The sequence below is a fragment of the Phaethon lepturus genome, unplaced genomic scaffold (genome assembly GCF_000687285.1).
Source record: "Phaethon lepturus isolate BGI_N335 unplaced genomic scaffold, ASM68728v1 scaffold4944, whole genome shotgun sequence".
In the NCBI taxonomy this organism is placed as follows: Eukaryota; Metazoa; Chordata; class Aves; order Phaethontiformes; family Phaethontidae; genus Phaethon; species Phaethon lepturus.
The window spans coordinates 71,372-84,211 of record NW_010533842.1 but is presented as its reverse complement, the minus strand read 5'-3'; the positions used below and the strand labels follow the sequence as shown (position 1 = coordinate 84,211).

The window sequence follows — 12,840 nt, the reverse complement described above, 5'->3', positions numbered from 1 at the left end:
CTGCTAACCTCTCGCAGCCTGCCTGCCTTGCCCTTTCTCCTTTCTGTTATTTACACCATGGAAGGAGGTCAACGTTTATTCCCAGGCACTTGATTTAGTGCTTTCTGAGAGGACCATGCTTCTGTGGGAATTACCTTCTTCAACAACACTAGTGTTAGGAGCAGTCTGGAACCACAACCAGCGAGGTGAAACTTCACCTGGTGTAGATTTCATCACTTCATTAATTGCAGTAGCGTAACAGGATTTCTGTTACGTATAGTAGTTGCTGGATTTTCGTGGGATTTCCATGGAACATGTTAATTGAAATTTCATTTTCAACTAGTTAAAAGGGACAGTTGAGCAAGAGATACAAGATTCATCAATGCCATTAGTTCATTAATATTATTCCACCAAAACCAATGTTACTCTGGCACCAAATTATTACTGTGCCATACTCTGGGTTGGCTGCAACCTGAATTTCTGCATTGCTTGGTAATTACCTCGATAGAATTGCTTACCTCATCGTTTTCACAGCCACAGTTGTTATTTGGAAAAACAAAATAATATTGGTCTTTCTGTTGCTACTGGTAGATTGTTGTCAATAACTTTGCTGCCTGCAGCAAGGGAAGCAGTCCCTGTGCAGTGATTTTACTGCAGCATTTTAATTGCAGTGCACCCCTGGGCTTGTGTCCCGGCAGAGCCAGGAGGAAGAATTACATCATCAAGGGGCTTTGTGTAGGCAGCAACCCCCCCCGCCCCCCCCAAACAAACAAACAAATAAAAATACAAAGAAAAAAGCGTTAGGGAGGTAGGCACTCCTGAGAACAGCTCAGCATATCTTAAGATGTGTCTTCGGTGGCAGTTCGGCCACTTTAGAGGGTTATTGTCCCTTTCCATTGACTGTAAGGAGAATTGAGGGACCCTATCTGCGTAAAGTTAAGTGCCTCGCTGTGGGTATCTAAGTGACGTGCTGAATAGGCAAGTGCAAATATATAGGTGAAACTCCAAATTCTGAACAGCTCTCAGTGTTTTTCTTTTCCTTGTGTGACTTCATCTGGAACGTGTAGCCTCAAGTGCAGCGCAGGAGAAAGTGTGCAAATGAAGGGTGAGAGCGCAACAGGGAAATGATTCAGGGTGGATGTTGTTATTTGATCAAGCGGAGTGGCTTTGGAACAAGTGTGAATGTGAAGCAAAATCGTAAACAGGCAAATACCCTGTGCTACCTATGGAACAATATGTTCTTAAACTGTAAATAAAATAGGAACACTTTATTCCTGCTTTAGTCTTTTATTATGTTATGGTAAGCCTTGCTCCACAGTGCTCTCTGCTGGAAGTTTACTATATTATAATTTTCTGTCAAAATTACAGTAATTCCGTTTTTCTTGCATTTGTTAATAAAGTAAAATTGTAGTATTTGGTTCTTCTCAAGAATTTATTCCCACTGTGATATAATACTAGGTAGCTACATATTTTCACTTCGAGTTAAATCAACAATTAATATAAGATAAAGGCATAAAAGCCCGTAATGGGAATGCAGAGGAAGCACAACCTGTTCTCAAGAACATCAAGTGTTCGATAGTGAATGAGAGCAGGTAATGGAACTTTGTCCCTATCTTGCCATAGGGAAATACACGGTACTGAGTCTAAATACATACCCACCGCAAACTGCCAAAGTAATTGTACTTTTGGGGGTTTTTTTCAGCATTCACATATGTTGTACATTTCTCCCTTGTTTCCAGCAGCATGTCGATGACTTTTTGAATGTCTACTGCTCAGTGCCAGAGAGCATCCCGAAGGAGAGTGCTTGGGAAACACAGACGTATGTTCACTTCTATGACGGCCAAGGAGTGGCGCTGACCCTCAAGCCAGAGCACAGGGTGGAAGATGTTTTGTCTTTGGCATGCAAGGTACTCGTTTTTTGTGTACAATTGCATCTTGTTAATAGCTCTGGACTTGAGAAGGAACATAATGTATCAGAGGATGTCTACATAGGGAGAGCATAACAGCAGCATCTCCCTGTCATGTGTTAAGGCACATTGCTCTGTTTCCTTTAGTTACTTACGTATTGTAGCCAAGGCAGCAGGGTTGTGGAAAAGTTTCCAAGAAGCGTTGGTCAAGACAGCACACAATGTCTTAGAGAGCGGTGACGGTTTGCCGGGTAGTCAGCCCCTGAAAAATCTCAGCATGTGTCCGCTCTATGTTGTCACTGCAGCGAACCCAGTTTTCTGTGCAAATTAGTCACAGAGGAGTAACGGTGACTGGTCGAGTTAATGCCAGGTGGTGAAGATATTTAAGACTGCTATGACAAAGTCTGTCATATGTGTTTGCTTCTTAAAGGACCCTTTTAAGCTTTTCAGTAAATACCAGCTCTACTAGTGAAGTTTAAAGAGTGCATTTCCTTGAGATGGAATTTCCTTTGAGAGGGATTGCTATAGATCTTGGGGCAGAAAACTGAGTCACAAGTTGAAGGTAAAGTAGAAATACCAATTTTAACTACAGCCAAAAGACCAGCACCTCTAGAACATCACAACATACCTAGCACCTTTGTCTCCACGTGTGTCAGTGCTTGAATTTAGCTCTAGCTTCACGATTCAAGTCAGTTAAATTGTGGAAACAAGGTTTTTGGAACAACTAACTTTTTTACTCCCAAGTTCTGTTTTCTGACAACTGGTAAATAAAGTTTATTTACTTCACAAATTAAAGGGAAAAATGGGCAAAAAGGACTCCTGCTCTGTACAAAATCCAGCTGTAGCTTTTGGCATAGGTTAATGTGAACATTCAGGTGAGCTCATTCAGGTGGCTTGAAGTTAATGATTTTTGAGGCTTCCCATGGAGGAAAGGAACCAATTCAATTGCTCTTTGCACCTGGTAATGTCATAAACAAACAAAAATTATTAAATTACACCAGTCTTTAAAAATACAGAGTGAGCTATAGTTTTTAAATCAAAATAAGCACACTGATTTAGCTAAGTCACAGTGCATCTCCGTGGCACCACAGAGGAGGAATTATCTTCTAGTTGCTTTTGCTGGAGACTGAATACTGGAGAAACAGGTTAGTGCCTGGCTTTACATTTTAAAAATTCACTGTACCTAGTCAGGCTAAAGGGATTGTCTGAGGCATTATTTGACCACCAGATGGCACGGTAGAGCTGAAACATTTGGAAGTAGTTGACAAGTGACAGGCAAGACCCCTGAAAGAGGAAATAAAATTTATAAACGTAAAATTAAGTTGAAAAGGAAATTCCTTACCTCTCTTACTCCATCATTCCAAAATATTTGTAATTGTAAAGCTGACTTTTAATTTTCATTGTCTGTATCGCATGAAAATTTAGTTTTAAATTATTTGAATTTTTTCTTAAACATTTTTCTGTTTTATTTTTTCTTTCTATTCTGTGTGTAAAGCTTTTCATAAGCATTCTCTAATGCTGAATACTTTATGCTCATCTATCCTGGTTCTTTTCCTTATTACATTTTCATTCTGCTCTGGTGAGTGTAAGGAATCTTTCTTCTTAACAGAACATGTTTGAATGTTATGTGTATAAGGATGAAGTTCAAAGGGGTGGTTTTTTTTTTCCCTTCATTCATGCTTTATGGGGTTTATACTTTTCTCATTCCTGTTTTCGATCTGAGGCTTTTGGATAGCGCATATAGAAAAAAATGTGCATTTGAATAAAATTGTTCAGGGTACAGAACACATGCAACTTGTAAACTGTTACACATAATAAATTGTTAAGGTAATTACTAGTTACTCAGCAGATGCAGATTTTGTAAGCTGCAGAGATGCATTAAAGAGGTTAAATAACCCTCAGGCATGCAGTCATTCCTCCTCTTTTAGAAATGTTGCTTCTGCCCGTTTTAGAAATGTTGCTCTATTAATATGCTAAAATGAAATGTTTTGTGCAGTGGTCTCACCAGCATCCTGATTTTCAGAGAGACTCTCATCAGGGGCTCAACACTTTCAGGCTAATATCCTTTGGGAATGTTCCTATTTCCCTTTGACTTCCTGTTGAGACAGGATTTTTGCTTTGACCTCACGTGGTGAAAAAAAATAGGTGAAACTCTCTGATCATAGATAAAACCCAGCAATAAAAATAAAAACCAATAAAGGCAAACCCTGAGGGAGCCTGCTTCCCATCTCCTCTTCTAACATGCATATACATTTTCTACATCAGAAGAAAAAGTTGGTGAGCAGAACTGAGTCATTAAAAGTAGTCGCAGAAAAAGATGTTTGTAAGGTTCAAAAGGACAGAAAACAGGTGTGATATCTTCGGAAACATATAGCAGTGGTCAGTTAATCTAATAGCCAAGACATAGTGTTCATGAAAGAATTTGGGAGGATTGTAAGGGAAAATGGAAATTGCACTTGAACCCTGTCTTTTAAGCAATGCAGCTAGCTTTGTTTTTTTGTCTACCACAAAAATAGTTAGAAAAAGACTTGTTGAGGATTGCTTTTGCATGATTCCTAAAGAGCTTTTTGTGTGTGTGTGTGTCACTTCTTTGTCTTCTGGGATACTGGAAATAAATAACAAATTCCAAACCCCATTCTCTTTGTTCCTTAGATGAAACAGCTGGAGCCAAGAAACTATGGCCTACAACTCAGAAGACTGGTTGATGAAAATACCGAGTATTGTGCTCCTGAACCATATGAATACATAGTAGACCAGGAAAGTGTGACTCCTTTTAGATAAAGCTCCATGATGTCTGTAGCTACAGTTGAATTATCACCTACGAATATGTGTGATTCAGATCTAAAATAAGACTTTAAAGCTGTTCTTGGATTGCATTCTGCCATCCTCGTTCACACAGCCCATGCCCATGCAGACGTTCAGGTGGCTAGGCACTACAAACACTCTCTTCAGGAACTGTTTGAAGATTTAACTGGGGCTTCTGGTACAAAATCAAAGTGTCAGTCTCTACTCCAGGCTGGGTTTTCTATATTTAGCTTGCTCTGCATTTAGTCCCACTAATACCAATGATGCTTGCACAGGAACACAGTTCTCTGTGTAAAGACAGCTAGCTTTGGCTCTTCATTGATGCAAAGAATGTTGTGCTTATTTCCCATGCTGGACCTTCAGGGTTTGGTGCTTGCAATTTCATAATTGGATTATGTTGTGGTTTTTTTTTAACAGGTATATGATGAAATAGAAATTTGTCCATTAAATGTTCATCACGTTCATCTTACAAAGACTGAAAACATAAGTGATTTTGGTAAGTTTAACGAAAACAGCACTCAGGAAATTTTCTTTTTATTCTTCTAATTGCTTACTTCCTCTCTTCAGGAGTTTTCTGTCTCTTAGAGCAGGTAGAGCCCTCCTTGATAGCTCAAAATCTTGAGTCTGCAAAGGACTGGAGGCATTATAACAAGGACCTAAACTGGTTGTTTTACACTGGCCAGCATGTGTCTTACGTCTCTGTTTGGGAAGGCTCCAGTTTCTAATTCTGCTGTGCTGGCCAAATAATTAAGTGTGGGATTGTCAGAAGACAAATTTCCTTTGCAATAATAAATACAATAATAAATAAAGTTAATACAATCAGTCTCAGTTGGACCATGGTCAAGTTCTGCATTTTATTTTCTTTTTTTTGGTGGTGGGTTCCTCTGTTGGCACGGTATCAACAGAGTGTCCTTTGGTACCAGTTCTGACAGGCTTTTTACCTGTGGGAGGTGGTTATGCCTAGGAGTAGTTATATACCTTGCAAAGATACCTTTGTAAGGCAGCTCTGCGCTATTCTCCAGCTGCAAGTCTGTCAGCTGGGCTATCTCACTCACTGGTCTATATGGATTTGCTGCCTTATGCTTCAGGGTTTCAGGTTTTGGGTCTGTTCAGGACACCTGTGTCTGATGGACACAGTGCAGAAGTCTTACCATAACAATGAGCTGTGCTATTGAAATGTCATGTGGGGGGAGGTAGGCAATATTTTTTTTTAAATCTAATTTGTTTTTTTTTACAGCACAGCATGACATTTCCCGGAAGTTGAAAAGTCCTATTAACTTTAATAGGCCTTACAATGACTGGGAAACAATGTGATTAATTTCTTTGTGCTCCTTGGGTGTGTTCTCACAAGAAGTATTCTCCCTCTGGTTGTATAGAGTCTACTGAATATACAAAATAAAAGGGAAAGGTTTCTGAGAAAGTTTATTTGATTTAAGCCTCTTTTACTTCAGGTTTTGCTGTCACAGCAGAAGTTGATGAAAACCAGCATCTCACCCGTATATTTGTAAGTGATGTTCTCCATGATGGACTGGCATACAAAGAAGGTACTGTGTTGTATTATGCTTAACACTGTACTTCATTATCTTTTTAAAATCCCAAAACATGAAGGAGCTTTAGTATTGCTGTCTAAAATGGTTCTTGGCTTTTACTATTCATAGTTTTCTTTCCTGAAGACCATGGAAAGTATGTGATATTAGGAAAGGTAAGGTACGCAGAGTAACTGAACTATCCTTTCAGTATAGTGAGGAGTGTTCTGGTTCACCCTCGGAGACAAAGCCTGCGTTCAGCCCTCCGACCAAGTGCTTTTCAACAGAGGAACAGGCTGGAGAAAGAGTTCATCTCACAGTGGGGAACCTCATGGGCTTGGTCAGTCTCCAAGACTGATCACTTCCACTTTTGCTGGCAATGAAAAGCAGCCTCCAGCCCCAAAACAGTTTTCTGTGTACATTTCTGCGAGCACCTTCTCTACTGTGCTGCTCAGAAACCGTGCTCTCCATCAGCACAGCAGGATCACGTCAGTTCTGCTTGCTGAAAAGCAGAGAGGCAAACCCAGAAAAACGGAGAGTTTAATTTGCTACCTGAGGGTAATGACCACTTGGTTGTTGCTAACTTTGAAAGGCAGCGGTTGCCACTGTTTCGATGTATACAAAAGCTGATGAAGACTCCATCCGCTGCTGTTTCAGTTTTGCCTGAATGATTTGATCTACGTGACTAGTGCCTTGTTCTCGGATAATGAAATACGTGTTATGGATACCACCAGTGTACAGCACCAAGTTGTGACAGCTGCCTCTACTCTAATCTTCTTGAAAGTTGTGCTGCCCTCCCACCCACCAAATTCTGTAGCATCTTTAGAAAGAAACAACTCAATTGCTGTACTATGTGCAACACCTACCTAAGTAAGCATGCGGTCGATCTGTATAAACACAAATAAAGCTCACATCGATTCTGATGGACTTGTTTTAGGATTAGGCTATTTGAATTAGAACTTAAATAAAAGGTGAATCAGCAAAAGGTTTGGTTTGTGACCCTTTACGTTTTATATTCCCTCATTTTTTTTCTTCTTTTCTTTCACATGCTCCCAGGCCTCCGAGTAGGCAATGAAATCCTGAGCATAAATGGAGAGGCTGTGTCCGATCTTGACCTCAGGCAGATGGAGTTACTGTTTTCGGAGAGAAGCGTAATGCTCACTCTGAGAATGAACCATTATGAGACCCAGCAACCCTTATGTGCATCCTGGTCAGATGGTGACATTTCCAGGGACCCCAGGAGTTTGTTGCCCCCTCCAAACCAGTCACAGCTCCTGGAAGAGTTTCTAGATAACTTCAAAAAGAACACAGCAAATGGTAAGACGTTGTCAATAATTTTATTACTTCCATCTCACTTCCAATATCACTGTTTTTTAAAACTCAATTATGTTTAAAATTCTGTGCTAGCCTCAGAGAGAAACCCAAGCAAATACTGTTTTAAGTTCCATTTATGCTCCATGTCTGTCTGCTATTTTATTATTTTCTAGAAAGTAGAAATGGAACAGAGTATCATCATTTCTGCAGGGAAATTATATTCTTTTAATCTGTTTGGCTGCACCATCCAGTATTATCAAGAGCTCTTTTAACTGTTCTGTGGTCTCAGGTATCTCCAGTACATCCATTTCCCAGGCATTGGTGGTTGAAACGATGTGATGACTTTCAGAGACTGAAGTGTTGTTTTGTGTTTACCATGCTTTATGTATGGTAGAGTACTGCATACATTCAGGGTCCCTTAAACGCAATAATCATCATCACCTCAGAAAGGAGTCATTTTGCTCTGCTCCTGCCCAATGGTATTACCATGTTCCCGTTGGATAGAGCCAATTACTGTGGAGAAGAAAGCCTATGAAAACGGCTTTGATTGGAATTGTTTTGCTACTACCTGCTTATATTTCTTACTCAATGTAATACCACTGTATTAAACATTGAATGGAGGACATATCCTAACAGTGCTATGTCAGGGTGAGATCCTGGTGGGTTTCCACATCAGGAGCACCAGGCAAGGAAGGTGCCAAAAGCCTACGTGGTAAGGACTGCTCCTGGATGACACCACGTCTCCCCAGCCCCCAGGAAGGTGCTAGTGCTCACTTGCTGAGTTGCCTTTTCAGCTGGAAATAGGAGGTGGCACGTAGAGGGGCACCGCCGCGCTGGGTGGAGGAGAGCCGTGGTCACGCTCCCCTTCCTGTAGCTGATCTTACTGCACGTGAGAAATACATCTTGTGCTGCCAGAATACTTACAAACGCCGGTCTGAAATAGAAAGTATGTGGGGATTTGCTCCCCTTCCTTCCCACGCCTTGACTATTTCTCAAGCAAGATAGAAGCAAATTTAACTCTAGTTTCTTGAGAGTAAAGGTGCAGTTTCCTCGCTGGACCTCTGGGGGATGCTAGTAAAATTCTGCAGGAAAGCTAGCCAGGGCGCACTGCTGCGCGAGGAGAGCTGCAAGAGGTACAAAAAGGGGTCGATGATTTTTGTATATAATTACGGTGGTGAGTGTTTTCTGATTGGATTTTTTTTCGTAATTAAAAATGGGAGAAGAAAAAGAATCACACAGGAGAAGTTGTTAGAATGGATTTAATTATAAAGCAATTTTATTAGGTCATCTTTTGAAATTAAAAGAAATCTGAATACAAATTTGTGGTACAGTAAGTAGCATCTCTCTCAGGGGCCTTAGTTCAATTTAAAATGCCATTAAATTGACTAGTGGCACATAAAAGTTAGTGTCATAAAACAAAAATTATGATAGAGCCAATTAATTACATAATTATACCAGGGCTATCATTCAGCTTGTTGGCTTGATGTCATAGGCCAGCATTACCTAGAGTATTCACTATGATAAATGTATGTGTCCATTCACTAGATGCCTCCTTCCTCTGGGATAAATTTGCAACCTGTGCAAATATTCCATTATAATAGGAAATTACTGGAGTATTTATTACACTCTAAGCACGAGTGGATAATGGGACATAGTATATTTGCTTTCGTGCCTATAAGCAACTAAGGAAGATTTATTTTATTCTGAAAGGGAACAAATAGTTCTAAATTAAGCTTTGTGAGAAGGACTTTCATGTTTATTGAATTTAGTGCTTAGTGTCTGATCACCTGATCAGGTTCAAATGGAAACAGAAGGAAATGGCATTATTTTGCATTAATAGATAATCATAAGGGGTTTAACTGTTCTGTGTCCTGTTACTCACTCAGGAATTGAAAAAGATTTTAGATAAGAAGAGGGGGTATTTAATGATCCAAGCAAGGATTTGGAGGCCAGAGACTCTTAAATTCACATCCAGTGTTTAATACTGTTCTGTCTCCTTTGGTAGAGTTGAGTGATTCACTCTTAAGACCACTGTTCTCAAAAATAATTTCTGACAGTTGCTTGTCCATGTTGAGCCTGTTCTTCTAAGGCAGTGCCTTTGAAAGTCAGTTAGTACCAGCGGAGAGTGACCTCTTTCAAAAATCAAGCACAGTTTGGCTCAAGGTACATACCTGGAGTTAAAAACCTTAATGTTTATGCTGTCACCTCCCTGTTTTTAAAAATTGACTAACTCTATTTATCTTTCTAGAGTACTATGAGGATTAGTGAGCTAAAATTAAGAAGGTGCTTGGAAAGTGGAAATTTTCAGCACTGAGTCACACGGCAATACCCTGCCTGGTGCTTGGTGACAACCACCAGGCGAAAGCAAAACAGAATTTACTTTACATCACTGGCTTCATGTAACTTAGCTGGTAATAGTTTGTATACATTCGTGTACAGTTTTGTAACTGCTTAGCATAACTGATGAATGCCTTTTCCTACGTATTCTGCTACGTTGAGGATAGCCAGTTATACCTTGTGGCAAACTTTGGCAGCCTGTGCTGTTACAGAAGGGAAGTGATTGACTTTCTCCAAAGCCACTAACTCTGCCACTCCTAAAAAACATTCCCAGGGAGTCTTTGTGAGGGTGATTCATTTTCTCCAAGAGGTTGCTATGCCCTTGTAGCTGTATTTTGGACCTGCTGTGGTCATATCATTTCATCTCCCACGTGGCAACGCTATGTGCTTGCTGCTTAGCCGCTTGGCTAGTAATAAGCTTATACTGGAAAAGAAATGAGATTAAATACCTTTAAAAAATGCACTCATAAATGTGGAAAACCAAATAACAGAGCAACTAAATTTGCTCCAAGCTCCAGTGCTAGGGAAATTAAAGAAATACTTGTATTTGGAATTCTTACAACTATGGAGGGAAAAAATGCCTCATTTTAAGATGGCATGGATATTTGAGGAATAAACAGCAGAGGAGGCATGAGAATTGAAAACTGTATATTTAGGGCAACCCTGTGTGGGTTAATGATGTATCTATAGAGTGCTGAGGCAGGGGGGAGAAGCATAGTAGGTGTGAAAACCCATTGCAGTACATGAGTTGCTGTCAGAGTTGGCAATATTATTTTTCCCCCCAGCAAGTGGGTTTTTGCCAAAAAAGCTGTCATTTCTGGTTAGCTGACACTGTTGAAATCAACCCTAATTTGTAAATAGATCTCTGTGATTAAAAGGGGAAAAAAAAAAAGTGGGGGATGGCAGTTTGGATATGCATTAACAAGTTTCCATGAAGAAATACTTTCATCTGGGAGTGTTAGAGAGCAAAAAGGGAAAAAAACTGTTAAAAAATAGAAAATAATAATAAAAAAAGATGAACATACTCTTCGCTCCTTGTTGTGAGTGTTAGAGAGGTAAATGGGAAAGAAACCATTAAAAAAAGAAAATAATAATAAAAAAAGATGGACATACTGTTCCTTCACGCCCTATTGTACTCCTCTTTTGGGGTAGGGCAGTTACCTTCTGTGTGGGATCTGGCCCATCTTTCTAGAGGTGTGGTCCTGGGAGCGGTGAAGAAGACTTGGGTGCTGCTGACAAGGGGGAGGCTTGCTCCTCCTCCTCCCCTGCACCACCTTAGCCCTCCCTTCCAGCCCCATAGCACTCGTCCCACCCCTGTGCTGGCAGCGGCACTTGGTGGAGCCTTTAATGAAGCTAATTAAGGAGAAAACTTTCTTTTTTTTCCTCCCCTGCAAACTCAGTGGGTTGAAGCGGCGGGTGCAGAGGTCTGACAAGGGCCAGAGCCAGGTAAGCAGGAGGAGGAGGAGCGGGGAGCAGGCAGGTACCAGGGAGAGCTGGTTGGAAGGAGAGTTACCGTCAGAGGCAGCAAGCTGTCTTTCAGCCAACCTTCCTGCAAAGCAGCCCTCTGGCCATTTTGGAGCATGGGTTTTGCCCTCTGCTTCCCACCTCTCAGGCTGATCCCTGGGTAGCAGCGTGGTCTGGGACGTGCTAGTGGGTCTCTCCTGATGAAGCTATTTCACCTTGTATAAATGTGAAATTTCTCTCTGACCGCTGGAGTCAGAGAAAGTGTCAGGCTTCGTCCTGTTTGACGAGTAGCTGGGATGTGTGCTGGAGAGGAGCAATGGCATTTCAGCTCCTGATCTGCTAAACATTGAGATATTTTTGCAAAATGTAAGTGCTTCAGGAGGAGGATCAGTGGTTTGAACCCTCAAGTGGGAAGTAGCTCTTCTGTTTCCCAAGACATGAGCCACTTCTGATTTTAATCTTAGTAAGCACGCACATAGGCAAAGCACATCAGTCGGCCACAAGTTTAATTTTGATATGACCAAGTTCTTTTTAAAAATGTGGTCGTGATAATAACTGGTTTGGATTCAGTTCCAAGGTACTTTCCGTTTCAAATACACTTCGCTAGGTGGTTTAGATGCCTCTGTAACGCGTAATTGCAACTCCCAGCTTCTCCAGAAAACTTCGCGCCACTCGGCTCTGTCAGGTACCACCCAGGGGAAGGGAGGAGGAGGAGGCAGAGCTTGGCTCTGCCGCCAGCTGGCCGCACGCCTGCCGCTGCGCGTGCCTCCCCAGGTAGCACTCCCTGCACCCTCTTCCAGCCCCAGCCCAGCCTGAGTATCAGAAAGACCTGTGTGTCCCTCTTGAGAGGAGAGACGAGGTCGGGAGGAGGTGAAGCCAAGGTGCTCCGTAGCCGGGGGCTACGCCTGGTGCACCGGCTCAGGCCACTCTGCTTGTTGCTGTTTGCCCACGGGTTTTAAAGCATTTCATAAGCGCCTTTTAATGTAACGTTTAAAGCGTTTCGTAAACAAAAGTAACACTATTACTTAACTGAAAAACATTTCTAAAATAACTTCTACTTTTAGTTCTTCCCAAATCGGGTCGTGTTGGTTTGCCTAGCTGCTGTTTTGGCATTTATGTTCCCCTCATCGTGCTGTAGGGCATGGCACTCATTGCGCTGTGTGTGTGAGCAATCAAAGAAATTTATTTTTATTCTTTCACAGGAAACTCTTTTGAGCTCAGAAGAGGTGAATATTGCTTCTTAGCTTCCTGAGACCTGAGGACACTCACATTCCTGTTAGATGTGGGCCCTGATCTGTGTTAGTTGTACAGGTCTGCACATACCGCTCCCTTTTGCCTGGTGGACCTAATACCAGATATCCAGTGGTTTTTGCATGGTGTGGGGCAACACACTAGAAAAGCAGTGCCTTATTTTAACATAGACGTGTAGTTCTCTGTGCAGCATGACTGCTTATCTGCCTGAAGATCAATGACTCTGATGGGTTTTCTTTTCTTTACTCACTACGAAA

General features: G+C 41.3%; 1 protein-coding gene across 1 annotated transcript in view; it reads left to right on the top strand.

Annotated features, from left to right (window-relative positions):
* Positions 1-12,840, top strand: part of TIAM2 (T-cell lymphoma invasion and metastasis 2) — a 90,485-nt gene that overhangs the window by 33,358 nt on the left and 44,287 nt on the right. The window contains exons 8-12 of the mRNA XM_010285320.1: positions 1,722-1,886; positions 4,539-4,649; positions 5,109-5,187; positions 6,143-6,235; positions 7,274-7,534. Coding sequence (XP_010283622.1) covers positions 1,722-1,886; positions 4,539-4,649; positions 5,109-5,187; positions 6,143-6,235; positions 7,274-7,534 — 709 coding nt within the window. The remainder of the gene's footprint in view (positions 1-1,721; positions 1,887-4,538; positions 4,650-5,108; positions 5,188-6,142; positions 6,236-7,273; positions 7,535-12,840) is intronic.